Source organism: Dermacentor andersoni, chromosome 7, assembly GCF_023375885.2.
Source record: "Dermacentor andersoni chromosome 7, qqDerAnde1_hic_scaffold, whole genome shotgun sequence".
Lineage (NCBI taxonomy): Eukaryota > Metazoa > Arthropoda > Arachnida > Ixodida > Ixodidae > Dermacentor > Dermacentor andersoni.
In genome coordinates, this window is record NC_092820.1 from 153,824,540 (window position 1) to 153,851,643 (window position 27,104).

At 46.7% G+C, this 27,104-nt stretch overlaps 1 protein-coding gene across 2 annotated transcripts in view; it reads right to left on the reverse strand.

Moving 5' to 3' along the window:
- Window positions 1-1,666: 1,666 nt before the first annotated feature.
- The window catches only part of LOC126533510 (neuroglobin-like), a 268,407-nt gene continuing 242,969 nt past the window's right edge, over window positions 1,667-27,104 (reverse strand). For both annotated transcript variants that reach the window (XM_050180682.3, XM_050180681.3), the window contains exons 3-6: window positions 16,599-16,790; window positions 13,300-13,569; window positions 12,555-12,786; window positions 1,667-11,959 (exon numbers count right to left, since the gene is read on the reverse strand). In XM_050180682.3, the coding sequence (XP_050036639.1) occupies window positions 11,807-11,959; window positions 12,555-12,786; window positions 13,300-13,526 (612 nt within the window). In that variant the 5' untranslated portion in view covers window positions 13,527-13,569; window positions 16,599-16,790 and the 3' untranslated portion in view covers window positions 1,667-11,806. The remainder of the gene's footprint in view (window positions 11,960-12,554; window positions 12,787-13,299; window positions 13,570-16,598; window positions 16,791-27,104) is intronic.

Sequence of the window (27,104 nt, forward strand, 5' to 3'; positions counted from 1 at the left end):
TCGTCGAAGCAACGATTTCGACGAGTCACTCCTAAATTCTTAAGGGACCTATTTCGTGATTACCTAATTCTTTCAAATCTTGCACGCTTTCTTTGCAGCCCGGAAAAATTGATACAAGAGAGAACACAGCTAGCAGTTATCCTTACGGAAAGAAATTTGGATATAGGGCTCAATAGGGCTCTACAATTCTTCTCGATTGAAGATTTTGTGTTGAGAGGAATACCTTAAGATGTGGTTAATTATTTACTAATAATTAATTATCTATGCTCGCAGTAAAAAAATATTAGTTTCTCAGGAGGATTGCAAACAGGGCTAATTTGGTTGCATTGTTGAAGCGCGCTCGTGAATTCTATAAGGATGGGCACGAATGAGCTGGAACGTCCTGTATATGACGCAGTACATTTCTGGGTTGCGAATCCGAGCATTGAGAGAATCCAGCTAGCTAGCCTTCGTAACGTTGCCTGCTATGTATGTTATGACCACCCCTATAGCCCGTGACAACCGAATCATGCTGCGGATAGTATACCACTGTCCAGCTCGAAGTGAATTCGTAGTGACGCGCAAATAAGCTTAATAAGTTCAACGTAAGTTAATTAAATTACGTTGCCAAAACCATGCCAAAACCGCGATCTAATTATGAGGCACGTCATGGTGGGAGACTCCGTATTAATTTTGACCGCCTGAAGTTCTTTAACACGCACCTATGTACGGTACACGGGCGCTTTTTTACATTTCGCTCCCCATCGAAATGTGGCCGCCGTGGCCGGGATTCGAACCCGCCGCCTCGCGCTTACCAGCGCAACGCCAAAGCAGCTCAACGCCAACCACGGCGGGTCAAGTTGAACTTACCTCTGTGCCGAAATACATGCGGGGAAATGATACTTAAACTTTGTGGCACTCTCGTATGGAATGAAATTACCAAAGATATCAAGTTGTGTAAGAATTCTAGCTTTATTTTGGCTTTTTATTAGGGGTTAGGCGTTATTTATTAGACCTCTAAATTAAAAAAAAAACAGGGAAGAAAAACTGTGAAGTTATTTAACGAAAATAAAAATTACGACTTTCGCCTATTTAGTGTAGATCTTGAATATTTCATTTCGGGCGCGAAACATAAGTTAATGTTTTCCTCTCGGGTTGTCCCAATATAATGATGTATAATACTTGTCCTGTATGCGGTTAGCTTGTATTCCAACTTTGCTATAGACCCTCTACTATAGCCTTGTGGCTATGGTTACAGATACTTGCATGTTTCGATTTTGTGCAGGAAGTAAGCAGTATATAGCAAATACTTTAAAGAAATTATAAAACCAAGCCGATAACGTTCACGCGTTTCCGTGACGTCACCTCGCAGATGATCGCTTTTCAGCATTGGCGTCTCACACGAACCATTTTCAAAGCGCGGAGGCACAGAAGGAACCTCGTGCAGTGCGGTTTCGTGGGCGGAGCTTGTTCTGAATTCAGAGGTTATCACCGAGTACATATACAGATCCCGCTACGACTATGGATTTTCAGACAGACGAGTGGTTTGTAACCACGTGACCCCTTGTATCACTGCACGTATACTTACAGTTCAGTCGCAGACGCATTTCCGACGGCTTAACCTCGGACATGTCCTCTTCTTTTTTTCCAAACGGTCATTGCAAAGCCGCGTCGAAGCAACACCACATTTTCTTTCATCGTTTATTACCATAGCAAAAACAAAATAGTCAGCCACCCACATTATATGTATATATATATATAACATATGTGTATAGGTATATACCTCTAGATTAGCGTTTAACATTATTCATACAATATATAGGTATACCAACGCGCGGCCTTTCCAGCGACAAGCGCACACAACAAAGCCGTTTACAGTGCCTTTCCGAACACCAACTTTCTTGTAGCATCACACGTATGAAGACATGCACAGCAACAGACTGTAAAAGCGAACCGCTCGTGATGTCTGGTGTCAGCTGCATCACCGCGACGTGCTCCAAGTGGCATCGGCACGCATTGTCAACCGCACATGTTGGCTCCAGCAGCCCAAAGCCGGGTAGCACAGTCGTCTTGATAGAGCTTGAATCGGCTCATCTTGCCGTGGCTACTCCTAGAGCTCGCTACGATATGGGCGCCTTAGCAAACCACATGAGTCGTATTTCCCGCGTAATATCGGCGTATATCGCCCGGCGTCAGCACGTCCTTCTTTTTGCTGCACGCAATAGTCCAGCCGTTATCACGGTGGAAATACGGGTCGCGGAGTTTCGGCCTTCGTTTTTAACCACATGGAACACGTTTTAACCGATTTTACAGCGCCGTAAAAGCGCAGCATCAAAGGACGCGCCGACGCCGGGCGACGCGCTGCAAATACGGCGAAAGAAAAAAACGCGTTCCATGTGGTTGCGCCTTTACCAAGAAGTGGTAGCATTAAAACAATATGGCAATTTATGCCATGGATAATAAGCGAGAGAGAGATAGAGAGAGAGAGAGAGGGAGGGAGGGAGATTAAGAGCATATAGCTATATACGTCGGTAACCGAATCTAATGGATTTCATAAGTTTGATGACACTACTTGATCTCGGTGCGGTGTTTTCAATTTTCCAGTAGAAACGTCTGAAAACAACCATAGCCTCACTTCGCGGAATAAAGCGTTGCAAACGAATGACCACAGCCCAACAGTGGCGCTTAAGACCCGTGGATGTGGCAGTGTTGGCTTTTAACGCACTGGCAGTATAGCAGATATATAAGAAAAGAGAGCGTTGGATACAACTGCAAAGGGATAAATTTTTTTTCCAAGTCGGGGTTGTATTCAACGCTTCCCAAGCGTTAACGAGCTCCGGCACATTGTAACAAACTCTCCAGTATGCGACATATCGGATAAATTCCTGATAAACGCAAAATGCGAACTTGCGATGAAATCCTCTTTCAATTGTTCTTCCACACAATAGGGGCGAACAGCGAGCACAGATGCTTCGATATTCCAGTAACGTTCCAGCAGTTTCCCGCCAGCCAAAAGTCACAATGTGATACAGCGACAATGCAACAATAATCACAGCATTTAGAGTAAGTCTGTGGATTTCCAGAACATTACAGCAAGTGCGGTAGACAATGTATACGAGAATATCTAGCGCTTACAACTCGTGGTAGGCTTTATTTACCTACCTTACATGGCTTTTCTAAAAAAAAGTGAAGGCCTAGCTGTATACTTAACCATGAGTCGACTTTCTCGCTATGTGTCTCGCCTGATCCATCTGTCGTCATCGTCATTCATCTTGTTTCTCTTCCTTTCTCTCTTCCTTTTTCCCTAGAACACAGTAGCTATCTAGAGGAATGTATACCTCGGGCCGATTTCTTTGCCTTTTTTATCATTAAACCTTTCGATGTCTCCTCCTGCAAGTCTTCCGGTCAGCTCGGCGTAGGCTGGTAGGCGAACAGACCCAAATTAGATATATATGATAGACGCGATATAACAGACTTGGCTACACATACGAAGCCGAGAGAGGACTTGTCAACGTACGGCGTAGAGCTAAGCCCCATTTAGCGCACGCCGTGTTGGCACGACCTGCACGATGTGAGAATTAGTGCGCATACACTATGATATAATATGCATATTGTATATACGGATACGTAAGGATGCTGCTACACGACGCTACACAAGTTACAGACGGTGAATATAGACCGCGCTACCTCGTCGCGCCTCTCATATGGAAGGTTACAAATTAGGTTTCCCTGGCTGTCTGCGGAGACGAACGTCACCGTAGCTGTCACCGTCTTGACTTGGCTTTGAGGAAACGTCGGACACCCTCAAGCCATTTTATTTCCGTCTGTGACGTTGGCACCGACGTGCGGGACGCCACAAACGGATAGAGTCGAAGTCCACCACGTTTGTGCTTTTGAGCCAATCAGAGACGGCATAGCCGCCCTGGCAGCCAATCACGGCTGACAAGATGATGGATTTGACAACACAGCGGAATCAGTCCTCTCCGTCTGGCGTAGACGCCGGGACCTGACAAACACACTCTATATATAATATCAACGAGCTCGGATATATGAATGAGCTCGCGGTTGCATACAGGTATGTAAATATACAACAAGCGAATATATAGTGTGTCGTACATGTGCATACGATAGGTTCTGCTCGACCAGCCTATTCCACGCTGCCGTTGAACAAGGAGGCGGAGGCCCTGTGACCTCAAGTTTGTGGTTCGCGCGCTGTCACGGTTGTATCCGTCCCCAAATGTCGCCTTATAAGAATTCAACACCCCACATCAGACACACGGCCGGGAAAAACCACCGAATGCCTGCCCCGGTATGTTCGACAGTTTTTCCCGGTTCTTACTGCGTCGTCATCACGGGATATGCGACTCCGGGCGACACACCAGACCATGAAGCCGAGTTTCCCAGACGTGTTGACACTCCTTTCCTTTTCTTTTTCAGCGCTTAATATTCCAATACCGATGAACGACAGCAACATTACAAAGCGTGCCTTATTTGTCTCGCTAGTTATATGTACGCAGCATCAGACTGAATGCATTTACAAGAATTATTTACTTCCTGGACTGAAATGTCACTGAAAGTCATGGCGAATTACGCACCCCTGTGACAGAGAGCTTCAATGTGGACGGTTTTGTGTTTAGGAATGGCAAGATGAAATTCAGGGCCGTGTATCGCAAGATTTGCGCAGAGAAGCGGCACTGATTCGCCGTACATAGTCGCAAACGCAGTTGTGTCTTTTCCTTTCTTTTTCAACTTCATGTTTGGTTAGCCTCTTTTCTCCTTTTCTCTCGAGCAGTGATATTGTGGGCCGAAGGTTTTCGGCATTTTCTGTAAGTAAGCCATCCAAAATAGGATTTAAAAAAAGCCAAAACCTAATATTAGACCTAAATCCGGTTTGCTACCCTACGGTGGGAAACGTTGTACACTCCCAGCGCAGCTTACTTGCAGCAAGGACGCTTCCAAAGAAATGAATATCCTCAAGGGAACGAAGGAAGATACGGAATGCAGCCGCAACTTCAAGTTGCAGCCGAAAGCATAAAGAAGTGCCACTTGAAGCCCACCAGACACCAGACATCACAAACGGCGTGCAAATGTGTATGAAACCGCTTGACGAGAACTGTGGCAATTGTAACTACGAACTCACATACTTGAGACAAAAGGGGTCAAAAGAGATACAGAAAAGAACACATTACAAACAACATTTCATACAAGGAAGAACACCGTTAAACAATGTCGTGTACTTTTAGTAAGAAAGAGCAAGTCTAAGAAAGAATTTAAAAAAAACGCAACGACAAGGCTTTGTTAGTTTCCTTCTAAACAAAACGAGCACTCAAACAAACCTCAAGCAGCAATCCACGCGTAGTGGGTAGAACATCAAGCTCACACTTTTTGAAGACGCAGAATCTCTCTTCTGTCGCAAACAGCGTTGTGGAAGCCAAGCTGCCGGCTTTCTTCTTTTATCATACTTGACCACAGCGCTTGCAAACAATTGGTGTTTTTGATCCTTACATCATTAAGCAGAGATCTGCGTTATTTGTATTAACGCTAAGGATTTCATCATTTTCATTTCCTGGATAGTGAAGCACCCGACATACCTTGATTAGGCGCAGGCGCAGTGAATGTGCCTTCGACAACGCTGTTCCCGATCTTAACTAATAAGGGGGTTTTGGCGAACCGCGAACACACTGACAAACCTACCAAATACATGACGATTTTGCCTTGCACGGTGTCACTCTACATTCGAATGAAAGCATTCAAATGTGCCTGTAGGCCCACTTCCAGCAAGCACGCACGCTGCCAATTTAATTTTTCACATGTCTCATTAACGGGTACCTAAAACTGCCGAATTTTTGCAAAATTTTCAAACCGGTATGCATTTCTATTAGGCTTTGTTCTATTTATCCATATCACGGTCATGTATGCTTCGATGAAAGCGTTAACATTTGCCAGCCTGCTGGCGGCAAGCATCCGCATTGCCAATTTAATCTTCAAGTGTCTTGTGAACGGGCACTTAACACCCGAAACTTATTTTGTTATGGTAAAACCGGCATTCGACTCCATCAACTTCTTAAATTCTAGTTAACTCCAGTTGACTCCATATCCCTTACACTTCGTCGCCTTTCTCCTTTCCTCGATGAGGAGAAGCTGACCTCAGCACACTGATTCAGGGTTATCAAATCATCTTTCTTGAAAATAAACACGCTTTTTGGGGAGGTCATATTTCCTTCCACATGTACTCTAAAACACCTCACTACTGTTAGGCGGGATGAACACCGAATCTTGTCAGTGTTTGCGCTGGGAGTACAACATGAACGTTCACATATTTCCGCGAGGATTTCACAATACACTTGCAAACAATATTTCAATCGCAATGTTCACGTATCGTCTTACTTTGTTAGAAGGTTAATCTCACATTCACACGGCTTCCGAGGCCACTTAGTTCACGAAAGCTTTCTAGGCTTACAAAGAATTTTCGAGTGACTAGTTCGTACACCAACAGCTTGTTCGACGTTAGAAGCACGCTTACCTGTCCCCTAGCAGCGCAACAAGCAGGACCAGTGATTACCTAGTGCAGAACCAACATTGGCCTTTCACTGGGATAGCGTTGTACTTATACTGGTCCCGCTTGCAGTGCTACTTCACTGGGCCAATATAAGTGAAAGCAAAACAAAACAAAACAGTGCTTATATTAACAAGCAGCATTGACACTGGCAATATGGATTAGTGTTTAGTTCATCTACTTCTTTTCCTACACAGAGCGATGAATACTTAGTCATAAAAAATACGTTCGAACACAAGTTGCTGAACCGTTTCTAACACAATCACTTAAGGCTACACAGATTACATTTGTTTCTTTACCTACTATACGGAAGTGGACAGCGGTAAAACACGGATGTTATACACCAAACAAAGAACTCAATTAGTCAGTTAAGCGACCAGTATGAACTTAAAGGGTTAAGACTTTCGTAAACTCGCCAACGCAGTTACCGTGAAGAAGGTACTGCGAAGGCAATCAGGTTTCAAACACACTGAAAAGACAAAAGGGTAAGTGGGAGGTCATAAAATGATGTCATACTGCACGTGAATATGCCTCTGCAGATGCATCTCAGGCAGAATAACGAATGTAGAAATAGCTGATTGGAATACTTGTTACAAACAGATAATAGAGTATAGATTTAGAACGAAGCGAGTTACAACAAAGATCGTTTGCTACCACGTTTGTTTTGTTTAGTAGTGAGGCATTACTCGTTCCGTATTCCGTGTTAGTCAGGTTCAGTTCGAAAGGGTGACCCGTATGTGCGAAGTCAATTTAGTACGGAAGAGGGCATTAAGAAAACATTTGCTTTCACAAGAAGACTTCAAATCTCTCGTGCAGGTCATTCATAGCTAATTGTTTTTATGAGACACCCTACACTGGTTGCCACACAGAAGATAGTGTTAACACCAAGATGTCGATCTGAAGTGGGCATATTAATGGCAATACAACCACGTTATCAAAGGACAAAGTTGCAGTTTCAGTGACAAAACAGCGATTGAAGTGCAAGCCACGTTGACCGCGGATTTCGGAATTGAAGTGCATATGCACGAAAGAAGGGTGTGTGCATGGGGGTGGAGAAGGGGACCTGCTACGGCATTTGGCGACCTTTTTCACACCTCATCGTAATGTTCGTGCACCAACATGAAGGATTGCGATGACGAGCACGTTAATTGCTCGTCGAGCTGATTCGAACCTACGGAGATAATAGAGAGTTCAGGCGAACCGCTACCACGCACTGACAATGCTTTAACCCCTCCAGCCACCTACCTGTCCGTTTTGACTGGGCTAGCTAAACCGTGTGAGGTGTCATGCCCAGCACAGTTTAGCTACCACTCGCAAAGGCTGCCAGGTGGCCGAGTCAGTATAGGCAATGGTATACGGCGGTGGGCTAAAACTCCCTAATTTCACCTGCCGAGACAGCAGTGCAGAAAAGAGAGACGAAGAGATGAGCTGTCGATGAAAAATTTTACGTTGTTCCGCAGCCGAGAATCAGTAGCTACCACAGCGTCTCCGATCCAATCAAAGACTCTACACAGTTGTGTTTACAAATAAGGCAGACCAGCAAATCAAACAGAATTTTTAATTTAGATTGGCGAATGACTTTGCAGAAGCTCAGGAGCGTGTTAAGATGATGTCTGAACACGTTAGAACCCCAACTCGTGCGTGGGGCCGGTTGCTCCTCGCCTTTCAAAATTTTAGTTTCTGCGTAGTTAGTGGATGGAATATCTGCGTTCCGCCTACATTAGGTGCATACCATCCGCATCGAGAAATGCCTGGCCTAAACAGAATTATATCCTCGCTTAGTTTCTGCTTTACCACACGGTAATGATTCACCTCTTAAACGTAATCGTCCGTAAATGATGAATTTGTACTAAATTAGGTTTGGCACCCGGACATCATTCGCACCGTACATCCCAAGGTCACCTTCGACGTGAAGGTAATTATAATGCCCTCAAACTTAAGAATGACTTCTCTGTCTGGAACATTGCGGTTCGTATCTTACTGATCCCTTGTAACATAATTACTTTCATTATACATATCCTCGATCATCCGCTAATTTACACTCCCGATATAGTGCTGGCCCTCTGAGCAACAGAAAAAGATTACGAAGCCTACGCTTTTGTTGACTGCATGCACCAGAAGCAATTACTAGAGCCGGAAACACGTCATGACCAACATGTTTTGGACATTACCTATTGTCAAGTAAGATACAAAAAGCTTGCTTCTGGCATTTTCCCAGGTAGTCAATAAGTGAACCGCAGGATGACAAGTAACTACAAAGTACGGACGTAACGTTTAATGAAAAAGCTTTCGGGATAGAAACTTTTTACCAATCTTGAAAATAAATGCCAAGTAAAAGAAACGAAAGTTATGCTCTGGACCGTGCCGTTATGAAGGATTATGATGCAGTGGTCTTGCTTTTTCTTTACACCGCTTTGATATTAACACAATACATGTTTCGATAGTGTCGTCATTCTGCCTTGTTCAAAGTTCTGAAGCAATAAAAGAAATAAGACTGATAAAGGAATTTGTAGAATGACAGTTTTTGTTCAAGCAGAGGTCCCGGTTTTAAGTAAACTTTCGAATGAATCTTGAACTGTGACAGCGCTTAAGGTTTCAGAATTTGCGGAAACAGAATGTCGCACGATGGCATGCATCGAGTGTTGCCATAATTTTTCAGGCCACGCGTCACTGAAAGAGCAGCAATATTCGTTTGTTTTTGAAAAGTTTCGCTTTCAGAGGTGTTACAATGGACGGGATGTAAGAAGGAAATTTAGGGAACACTAAGTATGAGATCGGGACTTTCCAGATACGGCATAATTTGAACTCTTCATCAGCTTCCGTTCCTGTATACTTTGGACTGGCACGTCCTTCAACTTGATTAGAATACAGGTATAATTCAGGATTTTGGCCGTGGACTGGAGGGTTCTGATAATGAGAGAATTCCACACGTTACCTGCGTCCTGGACTAGATGGAAACGCGGACGTTGGGGTGCGTCTTTTAAGCCTAATTTCTGCTCTTTCTACTACGTGCCGGTAACAGAACGCATTCAGGCGATGTTTACCTAATAAATTTGCTACGTTGCTTTTTTGTCCGATATGCTAGCTTCACCTTTATTGGTGCCAATGCGAACGGAACGTACAAACACAAGACAAGGTTCGAGAAGTTTAATGTTGGCTTGCGTATATACTCGTCTTTTAAGCATAGATAGCAAAGCTAGCTAAATTGCTGCATTGGGAATCCCAGCACGCCATGTTTGCGAAGACCAGGGTAATGAAGGATTCGGGCCAATTACGAGATCATTACATTCGCGGACCCCGTAAACTCATAGCCTACCTTTAATCTCTCTTTTTTTGAGCAACTGTGTCTTAGCGGCCAGTGTTGCGTTTTCTGAGTGCAATTTCGTAAGGCCGAAAAGTGCGCTCACAAAAGATCCGACCCCTTCGTCGTCCTGCAGCATTGCTTTCTGAAGGTCAGTGAGGCGAACGCTCTAATTTCTTAATACTGTACCGAAATGTGTTGACGACCAATCCTCGAAAACTATCGTGAATAAGTTCGGCGCGATTACGGTAGGCATTTGGCTTTCATGTCGACGAATACGTAACATGTACAATAACGTTGCACGAAACACGGGACAAGGGAGGGCTACGATGTACTGGCGTTTCCACAGAGAAGAACGCATTCCACGACCTGCATCTTGCACACAAAACACAGAACGACGCAGAACAACACACTGAGGTCACAGGCAACGCAATAACGTCACGGAAGTCCACACGTCACAGTCAGCGGTGCGTGGGAGGAAGTCCGGCAGCCGGAGGCGTGGCCAGGCGATGGAGCGTGCCCTGACGAAAACGGAATCCTCGCAGACCGGTCGCAGTCGTTACTTCCTCTGACGTCATACGCGCACTGACACGTACACACACACACACACAGACAGGCTGCAGTACACGATTGCGCAATCGCAGAGCTTAGTGAGAAAACAGAAACAAAATGCGCGAAAGAAATCTTTTTTTCCCTTTTTTCTTCTTCATCGAAAAAAACTTCCAGGCAGGAATCAACCGCGTGAAGCGACAACGTATGGCGAAGAAACAAACCGTGGCACGGCGGTGGTCTTGATGTTGCGCCATGACGCGACGCAGTGACGTCACGCACGAAGCCGCACGCGAGAGCGAGCGAGACTTCAGAACAACTTCAAGAGTCACTGAATAAGAGAGAGTAGGGGTCCCGCGACCAGCGTTGAATACAGCAGCGTCGTACCGCTGCATAGGCAGCGAGGCTGGCTTCGAAACAAACGGCAGTGCATGCCTGTTTTTGCACTTGTGAATACATAAGCTTCTTCGCGGTCGGGCGCGGCCGTGCAACACTCTGCGCACCATTCACTCCTCAAAGATGGCTGCTTTGCGCAGTTTCCCTGAACTACCATCAACGCAGCGCTATAGGAATGGACCATGCATGACGGCCGAACTGCAGTCGCTTCTCGGCAGCTCGTCGTGGCACTATATTTGACCCCGCTCCACGAAATCCCCGTTTGGACAACCATGTTTGAATGCTGCACTGAACGGATTAGTGACTGCGCGGATTAGTGACCTCCTGAATGCCGCGAAACCTGAGGCGTTTGCCCACCCTTCTTCATCACCTGTGCGTTACGTACGCTGTTGGCGTTTGACAGCCCCTCTCTGTGCAAGAAACCCGAACCGTCGGAGAGCCTCTGTTTACATCTATATAAGACAGCTGTCGCGGCCGATTTCAAGCAGTTTTCAACGCTTACTCCGCAGCGTACTCGTGTTGCTGAGAACGCGTAGCATTGGCCGTCGATCAAGACACCACACATTCGGACAATGGAACGAGGTCGCCCCACAACATACATGCAGGTGAAACGAACGGGCGAAACGCCAACGGGCAGCTGGGATCGAAAATTGATCAGCTAAATGGAACCAGCAACAGCCTCAAGAACCAGATTTTTCAGTTTGCGAAACTGCGCAGTGTTCGTGCAATCCCTCAATGGTAGAAACGCGATGACCGAAGCCTCATGACCGCCACGACCGGCAACATCAAAGACGAAGACGTCGTCCCGCAGTCTCGGGGACTGTGCTATAACCATCTGCGAGGTTCACGACAACGGTTTGGCGGCAAACGTTCAGGCGATATGCGGGCTGTCGGGCTGGCATTGCAGAGGCTGCTACTCTGCGCTACTCAGTGACTCCATGCGCGCGTGTGGGACCTGTTCGCAGGTACACGGCAGTTCCTTCGTGAGGCGGCTGAGGTGGGCGAGAACGTGGACGACGTTATCGCTACGCGGTGGCTTCCTTCTCGGCCAGTTCGAAGCCTTCGACGAGCGTCTCGAGGATGAAGCGGATGGTGATCTTGTAGATGTTCTCGATATTTTCGGTGTACCGATCACCCAGGGTCTCGGACACGGCCGCCAAGAATGGGTTCTCGATGTGCTGCGAAGAGAGAGAAGTCCCTGGATCAGAAGCTTTGCCATACAACTCTCAAGGTGTCTATGTGTAACATAGCGCGAGAAATTAAGACTGCGGGATCTATGTAAAGTTGACTAAGATAGTTTGAGTATAAGGCTTAGGCTATTCTACATTGACGTACGTGAAGCGGCTACCCTCCCTCTGCACGCATGTCCTCGATGAGGCATTTACTACACCATTTCGCAATGTCAAAGTTAGATGCTATGGCGCTACCTGGTATGACCGAAATCAAAGCCTTCGGTAATGTGGGAGCAGTGCTGGGTGATTTTCTCATTATATGTCTCCGTAAGTGCACTGCCGTTCATTCACGTATGCTCAACCAACTGGCGCGCCAATTCCTCCTTAGCTGGGCGAATTTGTTTAGTGTACTAGTACGGCGGGGTTCTCTTCGGCTGTGAGGCATTCCCATAGGGTGTGCGTGTGTGCGCATGACATTAGCGTTTGTGTTTACGTTGAAATGTGCACTCATATTACTCGCACTGACACTGTAGTCATCGTTTGCTGGCATGTCTGTGAGCCACCGAATAGTGAACGCGGGAATAGTAACGAGGCTACTCACCCAGAAGTATTCCTTCTTAAAGCCCTTGATCTTGAAGTGTAACCTGCCCGTGTTGTGCAGGTAGTCCATGAAATAGTCGAGGTTCTCTAGCGCGTTGATGCCTTGGTCGAGCGTGGTCATGACAATGGAGGCGTGCTGCGCCAGCTCCATACTCTCGCGCTGTGACTCCTTCGTGCGGAGTGCCTGGAACTTCTCGAACAAGTCCAGAAGGTCCCCCTTCTCCTGGAACAGTCTGCGCATACGGAAGGCCTTGGGCGTAAGCCACGCGCGCAAAGATCGCGTCGAAGTCACGCCATTACGGGAAAGTGTCCACATCCTTCGGGGGCTGCAGCGCAGTACAGACGACAGTACAAGAAGGTAAAAGAAAAAAATGATGAAAAAAAGAACACGCATTCGGCGGGTGCCGTTTTGACGTTCTTGCGTACCCATCTGCTCTGCGTTGCAACCCGAAGAATGCTTAATCAACTGAGCTGCCAACTCTACGCGCAGCTTTCAACTTCACCCAGCAACAATGAAACTCAAGCTTGAAATGCCAAACTCGCAGCGTTTCATCTTCTACCATGTCCATTTTATCCCTTAATGTAGCCGCACCCTGCGAAATAATTTATACCTTTAAAAGTGGACAAGACTGTAAACGAGTCTATAGCTCGTCCCATTACACCCTTTTTGAGTGTAGGGTGGCCTTACACCCTTATTCACTTTTAAGGGTGTAAAATTACTTTACAACGCCCGCGCGCAGACTGACCTGACGAACATCTCGATGCCGGTGGGCTCCATGGCCCTGGCGATGGCCTTCCAGGATTTCGTGATGCTGAAGATCTGCCTGGCGGTGAGCGGGTGGCGCGGGTCCGGCGCCGGCGGCGGCGGCGGGTCGCCCACGGGCTCGGCGGCGCCGTTGCCCTTGTTGTTGCGACTGCCGCCCGAGCCGCCGCGGACCAGCGACGAGAGGCTCTTGCTGAGTGTGCAGCCCATGGGACCGGGAGCGGAGGACGACGACGGGACGACGGCTAGCCCTCTGCGGAGGGAACGCGAGAGCATCGTCGGTCCGATAGTAAGTACACGGCCAGGATCCGCCATCTTTAAGCGTAGGCAAAGGGCCACGCCTTAACTGTCCAGACGACACAGCGCGTGTCAAATAATTTACACCCTCAAATGTGCATAAGGGTGTAAATAGGTCCGTAGCTAACAACCTTACACCTTTTATTTTTTTTAATGTGAGGGCGTGAGACCGATTTACACCATTTTTTAGCTTTTAAAGGCGTAAATTACTTTACGGTGGAGGGGGAAGGAGGAGAGGTGAATCGGAAGAGCATGGCTCTAGTCTGCTACTCCTCAGAGGGGTAAACGAAGAGGCAGAAGGAGATGTAAGGTGACGAAGCAGTATACAGTGGAGTTAATTCAAGTGCTATCTAAACAGTTTCGAGATTGGCTCTGTTTTGAAGAAAGTAATTTATTTATTTGCTTTGAAGACACTGTCACCTTTGAAATAATCTCCTTGCGCGGCAATACGGCGCTCCCAGCGCTCATTTCCATTTGCCAATATGTACTGGAAACCTCTTTTCCGGAACGAGCCGAACAACCTCCTGCGATTCGTGCTTGATTTAGACAGTCGTATGAAAACGGGGACCTTTAAGCTGGGCTTTAGTATTTTGGGAGGAGAGCGAAATGAGCGGGAGCTAATCCTTACGAATGACCTGTCTTCTTTTTCGTCGAGGGTCACCGATATATAGGGACGAAACTTAGGTGTACGGATACGACCCTAAGACGAAGCAACAGTCGCCGCTGTGGAAAAGGCACCATGCTTCTACGACCGTAGAAAAAAAAAAATGGCTAGGCATGCCCACACAGCTCGAAAAAGTGCATGGTCATCGCGTTTTTTCGGCATTCACGGCATTGTTCATCAGGAATTTGTCCCGAATGACCCAGATTATCATCAGCGGGCTTTATACTGCTGAGTTTTAGGGAGCCTGAGGGAGACCGTTAAAAAAAAGGGAATGTTCGGCCCGATCTTAGGCACGCGAGGACCTGGATGCTGCGCAACGACAATGCACCCTGTGAAAGATCATTATACGCAGAAGCGAGGTTCTCGCCAGAAACAACTTGGTGTCTACCCTACTCGTCAGATTAGTCTGCCGCTCATTTCACTCCGTTTTCAGAATTGATGACCGTGCACAAAAGTCACAACTTGGCACGATTTGCCTTAGTCGAGCTCGTATCACAGAATGGGCGCCCTTGAAATACTTCCCGAGAGAAGACGTGCAGGATAAGTTCGCAAACTGGCGAGAACGTTTGATAGCACTGTGTTGCTGCGCAATGGAGCTATTGCAAAGGTGGACAGTGTTTGAATGCATATAAATAAACTACGTTCTTCATCCTGCTATTGTAGTGATTTCTTCTAGCGATGATTTCTTTTGCCTGGTTAACTAACCGATTCGGTTATTTGCATTTTTCTGCGCGCTGTGATTAATTCTTCTGGTTTGGAGTGTCACTATGCATTTGTTCTTCATAGACATATAATTTTTTTCGAATGTTTTAGCTTACGACCTCTTTCTTTGTGTCGTTCTTCTTTTTTGCTTTGTGTGTGCAGTTTGGGTTGTGCTGCCTTGTCTGCTAAAGTGGTTTTCGCCGTCGCCCTGTGTCCGGATGGCGTATTTTTAAGTGATGGCAGTTTCGCCCGAAGAGCGAAGCACTGACAGTGATAGCAAGGTTTAGCGCAGTGCTTGAGGGTTGCGCTTGAACTCTTGGCACGGTGTGTGCACGGGGGCGACCGTGCGTGTATGCAACATGCGCGGGCACACCAAAACTCCTGGCACCATTAAAAGCTTCGACACATCGTGTAGAGCCTGTAATGGCATCGCACAGGCGCCGCTGCGCTGTCCGCAAAGAGGGCACCAGTGAAATTACGTGATTTTCAGGTTGTGAGCAGTAGTATTATTTTTACAGCGAAGCTGTTTATGGCTAGGGTTCCGTGGAACTTTCGTATCCGTCGACAAATCTTAATAACTTCGGCCGGCTAATCTAAACGCTACGCTAATTAGAAAATAAAAGCAAGTTCTTTCAAGGTAAAATATTACCTTTAGCTGAGCAGTGACATCAGTATGCCCTATAAAATGTGCCTAGACGTTCAGGTTCCACTCTGAAACCAGTGACACAATGACTGATCTATACGGATAAAATAGTTGTTTCAAGCAGGTGAAAACAGCTTGACGTCAGGTAAATGAGCGAATCTAATTGGCTGGCGCATTTATAGGGATATTGTTTTAGTTGGACAGTGTACATATAACCTCGTAATTTTTAAGTTGTCACCAACTATATGTTACAATATAGCACGCCTACAGATAAACATATACGAAACATCAGGGCGACGCCGACAGCGAAAATTCGTTAGATTGTCCATACCATTTCTATTGAATTAAAATTGCTACAGACAACTCTGGCACTAGTTTCTACGGGGGCTGCAAAATACACATATATGGCGGTCCAGCCAGCACACGTACACGAACTTGTTTAGGCGTCGTCGTTATGGCTTCAAACAACTTTGCGATTTTGCATATAGATGATTTGCAACAACATATTGCGTCGTGAAGGCAAACAATTCGAAAACATTGTGCCTGTGCGCAAAAACGCATTACCCTGTTGTGTTTAGAAAACTATAATTGGCTGCAAATCTAGAAAAATAGGTATGTGTAATAAATATCGCCACAAGAACTTTTGAAGCCATAAGCACCAGCATTAGACGTCTGTGTACTACACCCATCGTTCTCTTGGTAGCTGACCAATCGCAGTGCCAGAGTTCCATTTAATGTATTTTTTTGGTACGAAACTGACAAAAAAGAGGGCAGACGAACACATTCACGATTCACTTATTCATCTTGTTCGCTATTCCTCACTTTGCACAGAAGTTCCGAAATTTCTGACGTTCAACGAAAGCTACGCAAACTCCTAAGCTATGTTGAGTTGCAGATTACCCAACAGTAGTAATGTTACTGCAGTCAATTTTCTATTAAGATGAAAGAGGCAAATGCGCACGCCGGCAATCGTCACCTTGTAAGGCTGAGCCGCTGGGGTTTATCGATCCCCCGGAGTGACTGGACCGAGCGGAAGGGCCTGGAGGACGGTGCTGGACTGGATGGAACGTCGGCGTTCCACTACTGCTGGAGCGCTTGTTGGGTTCCTCTCAGGACTAACTCTGCTCCGTCGGTGTCGTCAGCCGGGGTGCGTTCAATAAGCGGGATCCTGAACAAACAAAAGAAGGCGGTCAGCAAGAAAACTTGACGCGTGTTTATGATGCTGTACGCAGACACGTGACGCGCCACGTGACCACACGTGTGACACGCCTGACATTACTTGCACACACATATGACACAAAAGCACGTGACATACAAACACACACACACATTGCAGTGTCATACACGTGACATTCTTCTTTCTCTCACGCACACGCACACATGACAGAAACACAAGTGACGCACACGCGCGATTAACATACATGACAATAGCATGAATGTGCGTGACATTCTTTAGTGTTAGGATTGGGGGCTCAATCCCGTCGCTGGTAACCCGTTGTCAAGATTGGAGTCCGGCATGAATTAGAAGGTAGCTGGCCCATGCCGTCGTCCAACTTATCCACGCTGAGGACGTTGATGAAGGGAAGGACTGCTTCTCATCGAGAACGAGGAATATGGGTTTATTTACAGTATCTACATCAGTCCAGCATGACTGCGAGAGAAAGTACCTCAGTCTAACATGACTGCTTGAGAAAGTACATCAGTCTAACATGACTGCTTGAGAAAGTGCACTGAGCAGCCGCACAACAGCGGTTTATAAACACACGGTCCTCCCCCGATACCCAGGTGACGGAAACGGCCGTCCAGTCATCGTAAACAAGTCGCCTCTCTGCGGGACAGTTTACACACACACACTCACACACACACACTTCCTTGCGCGAGGTTCACGTTCCGGAGCCGACGTCAGACGGACTTCGTAGAACTCGGGGCTTGTGTCAGGAAAGGTGCCTTTTATTCCCCGAGCTGACCCCTGCAGCGCAGCCGGGTGCCCACTGTCTTGCGTCTTGGACGGCGCGTGGGAAGGAGCCTCTAACTACGTTCACGCGAGCACTCCCCCGCTCGCGGCAGACCAGGGCGGCGGTGGCGGGCTCAGTAACAATAGTTGGTTCGCCAAACGCATTCAGTCACAACGGCGACGAGGCTGGAGCGTAACGGTGGCGTTCCAAGAAAGGTTGCCGCCGCTGTCGCAACTGGCTGGCAAAACATGCACCTCAGCTGGGCCGTTCTTAACATTACACACGCTAGCCTCAGAAACACACGTCGCGCATGCACACGTGACGTATATGTGCACACAAACAAGCCTGCACATATAAAGCAAACATACGTGCCCATTAGGTCGGATGGCCTAATGGGCCTAATGGCCATTCACTCACTCACTCACTCACTCACTCACTCACTCACTCACTCACTCACTCACTCACTCACTCACTCACTCACTCACTCACTCACTCACTCACTCACTCACTCACTCACTCACCCTTGTGGCAAGTAGAGTGACAGTAGCACATGTAGATATGATAAAGCAGAAAAAGGAAAGTGTCAACCTAGTGTCGACGCTCAAGAAGACAAGGTCGACGTACATGGTTGTTCAAATGATTCGATGATTGAATATTGATTATATGTCTCTATTATGTATTTTTGTAAATTGTTTATTCACTTAATTCGTATCTTATAATGGTATAACGACGACGTTCTTCCGATCTCCATGCCCGTCCTGCAACGTATGAGACGCTCACTGTATTCTTCAGAAGTATCGGCAGCTGTGCATCTACGGTGGAATCTCTTCGCTAGGGCCCCCCAACGCTGCTCGACGTCCAGCAGCGCCTTGCGGGTACGATAAGAATCACGCATTTGGGCTACTTTCAACCTACTTCGTCTCCTCTTGAGTTTCTTTATTTTTTTTGTTCTTTTAAAGCGTAAGCTTTACTAACCGCGTCGAGCCAAGTTTCGCCGTCGCCAGCAATTTGACCTTCATTTGACCGCAGCTGCGCCGTAGCCTTGGCAACTCATCACATGACTCGCCGCGCCAAGCTCCGCTGCCGCCGCGGCTTGGCGCATGCGCTCTTCGCAGCTTAAGGTCTGGGTTGCCGCCTGATCACGTGACTCGCCGAGCGCCTATGGCCAAGAGGCGCGCCGTGCTCGCCTAGTCACTGTAGTCAGTGCGAGCTTGATCATGGACGAGAGCGAGGCCGGGCCATCTTCTCTGAGCGTTGCGCGGGAGCGGGAGGCTATGGGCCGTCGTCGCCAAGCGGCGTATGACAACCCCGCGGATATCGCCCGGCCAGCTGCTTCACTGGAGAGGGTCCGGAATGCAAGAGGCTTCGCACCGTCGACATCAATGTAGCGACCGCGTTCGCGCCCTGCCCGTTTGTGCCTCGACGCTGCGCACGTTCGCGGCGTGTCTTTGCATATTCAGCACTTGCGCTTTCCTTGTGGCACAACTGGCGTCGCACCGTCCAACGATGCATGTCAAACCAAGCCTAATGACAGTCACGTGTCACGTGGTCGTGACGTCAAATAACACAGTAGCAATACTGTGAAAGGCAAAAACTAGCTTTTATTGGGCGAACCTGTGCCCACAAAACAGGCTACACTTAAAGCACAACGAGAGCGGCGAACACAGTCGGCGATCGTCGCAAATCTGATCAGCGGGTCAAGCGTGTCGGCTTTTATAGAGCAGTCGTCGAATGTTCCAGACTGATCGTTTGGACCCGCGTGCCTTCCACAAAGTTCTACACCATTCGCGTTACGCGATGAAATCAGATAACACAAGGTTCGGCGACAACAGACAGCCGGGTAGAAGCATCGATAAATAACTTTCCAGAAACGTCGGATGCATGCAGGCGCGTCCCTCGCTGTGCGATTACAGTTATTAAGCGGCGAAACGTGGTCGCCCGATAAAGATAAGTACACGTGTCACACGTCTAGCCACCGACCTAGGCACAGCCATCATACCTGGCTTAACGATGATTGTATCCGTTAGTATGATAATAACAGCTAAATCAAAGGTTAACCAGGTGAAACCAACACTTAATCACGCTAAACCAAGCTTTCGCTTTGCACATCCATGGGTTAGCTGAGCTAAGCCGCAGCCAATTTTTGTGACACAGGTGTTGCGTGATTTCAGAAGAGCCGCATAGATAGCTACAGGATGAGAGGAGGAAAGCTCCGAGCGTATGAAAGGATTGGCGAAACAGCCGTCGCACAGATATGTGTCTTACGCACGATTGCAGAGACCTGCTGTAGAACAGGAAAGTGGACATTTCGCTTTTTCTCGCTAGTGTAGTCAGTCACTGCCAACAGAAAGAGGGAAAAATTATATCAAAAGCCACTGGTATTAATTACGAAGCTAGGCAAGGCTGCGTACTGTAGATATCAGATATCTTAAAAGATCTAGCAAATTTCAAATGCGCAGATAGATATAGGAAGAAAGTTAAATAGCATTATATATATATATATATATATATATATATATATATATATATATATATATATATATATATATATATATATATATATATATATATATATACATATATATATATATATATATATATGCAAAGAGTGTTTCACATATAACTTCAATCATAGGCGTATCTACCGGGTAGGGACAGGGGGAGGGGGGGAACTTGCGGTAGAAGAGGTCCAGTTCTCTCAGGTGCAGCCGGGATATGTGTGAACGCGTTAAAAATGTACAGAGAAATGAGTGCTCCCACTAAATATGCGTTCACTTGGGGGCATTTGCCACATACCTGACACACACGCCGGTATTCTGTTTTCAAAGTTGATGCTAGACAGCGGCGTTGGGTTGCGTAAGTTCAAGAGAAATAAAAGAAAAGAAAATCCAGACTATGGTTGAAACGCGCGCACTGTCACTCTATCTCTGCGTTGAAAACGCTCACTAAGCCTGCCCCGGGAATCCTTGGCGCTGAAAGCGCTTATCGAGAAGTTGCCATGCGCACCATAAATTACGAGCCTAAACGACTTCCTCTAATTAGCCCTTTTCTTTTCGTCGCACTTCTTTGTCGCGTATAGCAGAGGCGTCAGCGGAGATTTCGGGCTGAATAAGCGGACAAGCTTAATTCCTTCCGCCTGTGGCTCAGGATGCTTGTTTTTTAGACCCCGAGATAAGGGCTTAGCGAAAAGCCGATCAGCAATTCTGATACGAGGCCGGTATTGTTTTGGTCGTGACTTGCTGCAAAGAAGCAGCAGCGAGCCACGGGCTTGATTATATTGCATCGAGGCAAGAAACAACAACTAAGCGTTCCCTATAGTTTGTCTTAGTTTAGTGGAGGGTCATTTAAACGAAAGGAATCCCCCCAAACAACGATAATTTGCAACGAGGATGGCGGCGATCATGGCACGTCAGCAAGAACGATGACTGCACGACAGCGTTGACGACGACTGCTACAGCGACGATAAAACCACGACGAGCCCCGACGGTGATAGGGGGAGATGACGACGACGCGGAAAATGACAAGACCAAAAACCAAGCGTATTTAGTCGCGTTACGTATGGAGAAACCTCGTCGCGTTTCGACCCCTCTCTTTATTGAGCGAGCGCGATAACTTTATTTGGAATCCGGCGATTGGGAGGCCCGGGCCTGGAGCCACCTAGATGGTGGCTCCAGGCCACCATCTCTAGGTGGCTCCATTGGAGCAGCTCCCAATGCAGCAGCTCCCAATGGAGCAGCAGCTCCATTAGGAGCTGCTGCTCCCGTACGCCCTCCATGGCTCTCTGGGCGGCCCTAAGTTTTTATTTTTTTTTTATTTTTTATTTAACATACTGTTAGTCCCACTGGGACTGTTACAGGAGTGGATTTATCAGCAAGATACAGGAATACAGTGCAGTACAGTAATACGCCAGTTACACATCAAGCGGGCAATAATACAAACAGTATACAGTATAGTAATAGTAATATGCCAGTTACGCACCGAGTGGGCAACAACACAAAATCAATACAGTCTGAACGTGATCATCAGGTCTGGATTGTTGTCAAGACTGACAAGGCAGCGAGCTCAGCGAACTTTTTCAAGGAATCCTGCGCAGTTTGTCTTGGAGTTCTGAGATTGAGGCTTCGAAAATTACCCCTCGTAGCGTATTCCATTCAAGCTCGTATTGTATGAGAAGCATTACGGTAGATTCGGGCCGTGTCGCTTGATTACCGGTATGCGGCAAGCTATGAGGAAGGGGCCCGTCGACGCAACCACGGTTCGCTAGCCCGACGTTCGCACTTTGTGTAGCTTGTGGAGCTGAGATGCCGTCTGGCCACGAGTGACGCATTATCCGGCTAATGGGCATATTTTGTTGCGTCACAAGCGTCACGAGGCGCCCTACAATGAGCTCGGAAACTCTCGACACTCACCAGGATTTCAGATAATTCCAGTTCAAATAGAATGCTTCACAACACGCCCCGGGGTCGACTGAGCTCAACTGGGGCGACATGTAGTTTAGGGCGTGTAATTCTGGCGAACAGGAAAGATCGGCTACTCAAGCACAGTGAGGTAACGGGAGGCAAGGCGTCTACCGATTTAACAATAGTATAAGCATCCACTTTTCTTTTTTTCTTTAGCATTGGTATTTCAAGGACCCAAGCATGTGTGTAACGTACATAAGGTTTTAATTAAAGGGCATGCTAAGGGAAATACGGGGTTAAGTTTATCAATTGCGTGGCTGCGAATTGTCGTCGTGTTGTTGCTATCGTCATCATCGTTGTCGTGTCGTTAATAGTTCTGCACTATATATGAACTAAGACAGCCAGAATAATCTGTGTCTTTTCATTTATTACGCGGAACCTTTAACCGAAATAACTTGGATAGCAATCACAACGTGTCTAAACACGGAAAAATCTTTTTTCTTCTTCTTGAAGTAAGCTCATCAAAGCGCTATACAGGAGAAGGTCGGTGCTTAGGTGTGTCTGGAGTGTCTCTATTTTCATTAATACGGTATGCAACGCACTGTGGCACAAATTGATGCCACAGAAGAACCGCTGACTGGCGAGGAAACGGTATGGAGGAAATGCTTGTTGCGCTAGTTTACTTAACGTTTTCCTAGGATCATTTCACTCGTTCTCTGCGCTACCTACATGAAGGCTTATCCACTTTGCGTCGCCCACATGTTCAACTTTCCCGCAGTACACACTACATACGCGGCGAAACGCGCTTTCGCGGAGAAAAGCAGACGAATCTTCTGAAAGTGCGCTCCACGTCCGGGCCCAGATAAAATTAAGGGATGCCGCTGGCTAGTGTTCAAGCATTTCTGAGACACCAGAGGAAGTTAGCGTTCGTAACAGAGCATACTGCTGGTGATCAGCATTTTACTGAAGCTGGAAGACCGCTAGGTCGTTTTCTTATGTCCGCTACTGAAAGCGCAATCAAGTTAGGATGAATAATAATAATAATAATAATAATAATAATAATAATAATAATAATAATAATAATAATAATAATAATATATAATATAATGATTTATTTCCGTCACCATTACATTGATGGAGGGGATGGGAATAAAAGCGATTGACGCTTGACTAAGTTCCCACCCCCCGTACAGCAGGTGAGCAGTGGCATGCGACGGTACCTCTGTCACGACAGCAAATACAAAGTCAAAGAAAGCATTAGTATAAAAACAAGTATGCAAAATACACAATCACCTGTGTGTGTGAAAAAAATATAAACCGATTCAAAAGAAATACAAGTACAGCAACTGAGAGCAAAAACGCTTACGAAACAGCGAAAGAACAGCAACCAAAAATGCGCTTATAACACAATTAGACACAAAAACGTTCACAGATGTCTAAATGTTGTACAATCAAAGGGACGCGTTAATGAGGAAGTAGTTGCGAAGGTTAGAGCAGCTAATACTTCCCAAGTCTATATTTTCATCAATTAATTTGTTAAGTAAGGATGGAAGTTGAAATGCTACCATTTGGCGCCCATAGTTTGTTCTTACTTTTGGTAATACCCAGTGTGGTTTATGCCTAATAATAATAATAATAATAATAATAATTGCTGATTACTCTGGTGATAATTTCAGATAAACACCACTCAAAGACAAAGAAGCAGGCTAGCGTCGAAAGTTGACCGTGTGCCATTGTCGTTTGATATACATATTTGGATGAAAATGGAACTGTTGGCAACTGATGTGTCACCGGCTTCTTTGCAAGCAATTAATTGCATCAATAATTAAGAGAAGTTGACGTGAAGATACATGAGGATGTTCCTGCTGTAAGACGCTTTTTAAAGTATGCGTGAACAAATAATAAAAAAAGAAGACACAGCAGTAAAGAGGGACGTTCGACATTTCCCTGCGATTGGACGCAAGTATAATGGCGGAATAGAAGATAAGTGAAACGAAATGACACAGAAACGTAAGAAAATGCTAAGTGTCAATACATAATGTGTTATCACTTTCATCTAAAATGTTATTTTTAACGTTCGTAATATTTACGCACGTTAAAAAGTAGCGTTGTCGAACATGGCGGTATCCAGGGCTCCTGCTTCAACATGAATTCTCGTGATGGCTACGATCTCGCTCTCGTTCATCTTCGGTAACTATTGAAATGAGCTTCCGCTTCTTCTAAACTGACCTAAAACATTAGTCATGAGCGCATAGCACGTCCATTTTCTGAGATCGTTCGGCGATTTCGGCGTCCGTAGGCTTAGCGAGACGCATCCCCATGGCAACAATAGGATGGGTTCTATTGAATTGTCTTTTCTTGGATACGTTTGGTATGTGGTACAGGACGGCACCTTGCTTTTTAACGTCTGCCTTACGCTTGCGTTCCCGTGCGGTAAACTAAACAGACTTGAAGAGACGCGCACCGTAACTTCCCGCAAAGGTGCTTACGTTTAACGTCCGTAAGGCGAAAAACGCTGCTCTAAAACTGTCTAGTTAGGCTTCTACAGCAGTAAAAGAAAAAAAAAAAATGACCGCCCTTCCACTGCAGTGGAGGGGGGGGTGCAAGCGAAGCTCGGGATCCGCCGCTCTTCGTTGTCGTAATGCCTCGGCTTCGCGTTCCTTCACGTCGAGGTCGGCACGTCGACGACGAGCCCTTCCTCGAGCGAGTTCCCGGCGGCGTTCATGTAACGCCGCCTGTTCTTCGGCCGAACGCACGACGCGCGGCCCGTTCCCGCTGCCGTTCCTTCAACGCAGCCTGCTCTTCGGCAGAACGACCCAAACGCGGCCTCCACATCTGAATGCCGGGCTTGAACTGGCGGGAAATGGTGAGGGCGAGGCGAACGCACACGTGACCACACCCTTTCTCTCCTCCGGAGGGAGGGGACGCCCGTGCTTGGCTCGCGCCTTGCGTTGTATCTACTTCTTCATGCATATAAAACCCCGCTTTAAAGGGCATGTGCGATTAACCGACAGTGGCTGAATCGGTCAGCGCGGTGGTCTTGCAACCCAGAGGACGATGGCTCGAATCCGCAGCCCAACAAGCAATCTTTATTTACGCGCGGCTTGAGTTTCTTTCGTACGGCAACATCGACACCAACACAAGTGAGGCAATACAAGCTTCGCCTGAAGATGCGCAACGTACCTCTCGTCCCGGGAGACGAGTGAGGTCCATGCGGCCGATCTTCTATTCACCAGCTTTCAAGTTGTTCTGCCAGTCAAGACAAATCACAAGCGATAGAGGGACTCTGAGAACTAGACATGCTTCAGGAGCCCCAGCACTGTCTCATTAACGACTCTGGTCACGCGCTTGGCGTACTTGCTGCTTATAACAATGCCTGAGTCATGCGCCGAGATAAAGCTTTACTGAGAGCACTGCTATAGCGTGGAACGCCTGATGATGGCGTGACAAGTTTCTTCTAGACCGGCGGCAGCCTCGTCATGTGACACGCCACATGATTTATGCGGGTCAACGGAACAAAAAAAAAAAAAGAAAGAAAGAATAAGAATAACGCCCTTATCCGCCGTATGAACCCCATTAATGATTTTGCTTTCTCTCGATCGGCGAACCGGGCCATCACAAAGGTATGCGGTACGAAGCAAGAATGATCAAAAGACGGCGTCTTCAAGAGAGATTTTGGCACGATGTGTCAGTCAGTTGCTCCGGAAAAACACAGTGTTGAAGGCCAGACGTTTCTTTGCTACGTAGACAAAGACAAACCGCTTGTCGAAACGTTGGAATCGGTGATGTTTCTTCTTCGGCTTCTGTCGATCACCTTTATAGACTACCTTGAATCAGCAAGGAACACTTCGCTTGGAATAGTAGTGACCAAGGTGCATGTAAACTGGTAACCAAGCTTCCACAGAAGCCCACATGTGCAGGGATTGGCTACCTGTTACAACCATCGCCATATGTGTGTCGGTGGAACAATTTCATTAACAATTCTTTTAAAGTCTCAGCATTTCGATCGCTACTCGAAGGTCTTTTTCCTTCTGAGCTTGCAGATCGTCTCGGCTTATGCGCTAGCGTGTCTCCATAAGAGTGGCCTGTGTCTCGTGGTGAACATAATTAGGATGGTAATGACGGCCATTAGCTTTATGCGTACTTAAGAACGTGATTAACTAGAATGAGAATGAATAACAGTGTGAAAAAGATTTTAAAAGCCATTCTACTTATATTAGCATATAGAACTATAAAGCCAATATACATGATCGCATAAGAAAATATGTTTCTACGAATTAAGAGTAGTATGGCAAGCACAGAGTAACAACATCGCAATATATGCGAAACCTATTCCCAGAATCCTCGAAACACCCAAAGTTCTTTGCAATGTGATGTGTTCATAAGAGAGTTGTCAGACCAAACAGCATTGCACCATTTTATCATTAAAAAAAGACATTTCAACATACCAATATTGCTGCCTGTGATGCGCTGAGAGCTTGTGTCATGAAGAGTAAAGAAAAGCTGCGTGGCATTTTCTCATGCAGCGCTCCGCTTTCAACGTCACGGCGGTACACAGCATGTCGGATGCCACAGCTTCAAGATGCATGACATCACACATTCTGCAGTCACATCTTCTTATGGCAACAAAAGTCGTGTGCTAGGTCCGGCAAAATTTGACGTCAAGAGCACGCCTCGCCTTGAACAAACACGCAAATGAATTAAAAATAAATAAAAATAACTTGGACCAAAGTGTGGCTGAGTACCAATCCCCCCTGTTGAACGACAGTCTACGTTTCTCTAAGATAACAGAAACATTTTGAGCCTTTCGTGCAAAAATGTGGCATTGGACGGCAGTATATCGTCAGTTCTCTGTGGTCAGCTGATTTAACTCGCAGAGAACTGGTCCAAATTGATCACAGTGAAGCGCCGCCACGTAACATTTCATCAAGTGGCTTCACCGCGTGCCGCCGGCCGCCATGTCTGCACTAACGCGGTGACAGTGCTGCCACCTCTCGCTCCATCTCGCGGCCAACGGCTCCGTTTCGAAACCACGCCGATATCGGCTGGCTCTTTCATCTCGTGTTGCCGCAGTCATGTACTCCAAGTTTACAGAGTATTGGACATCGCCCTCATACGCACGTCTAA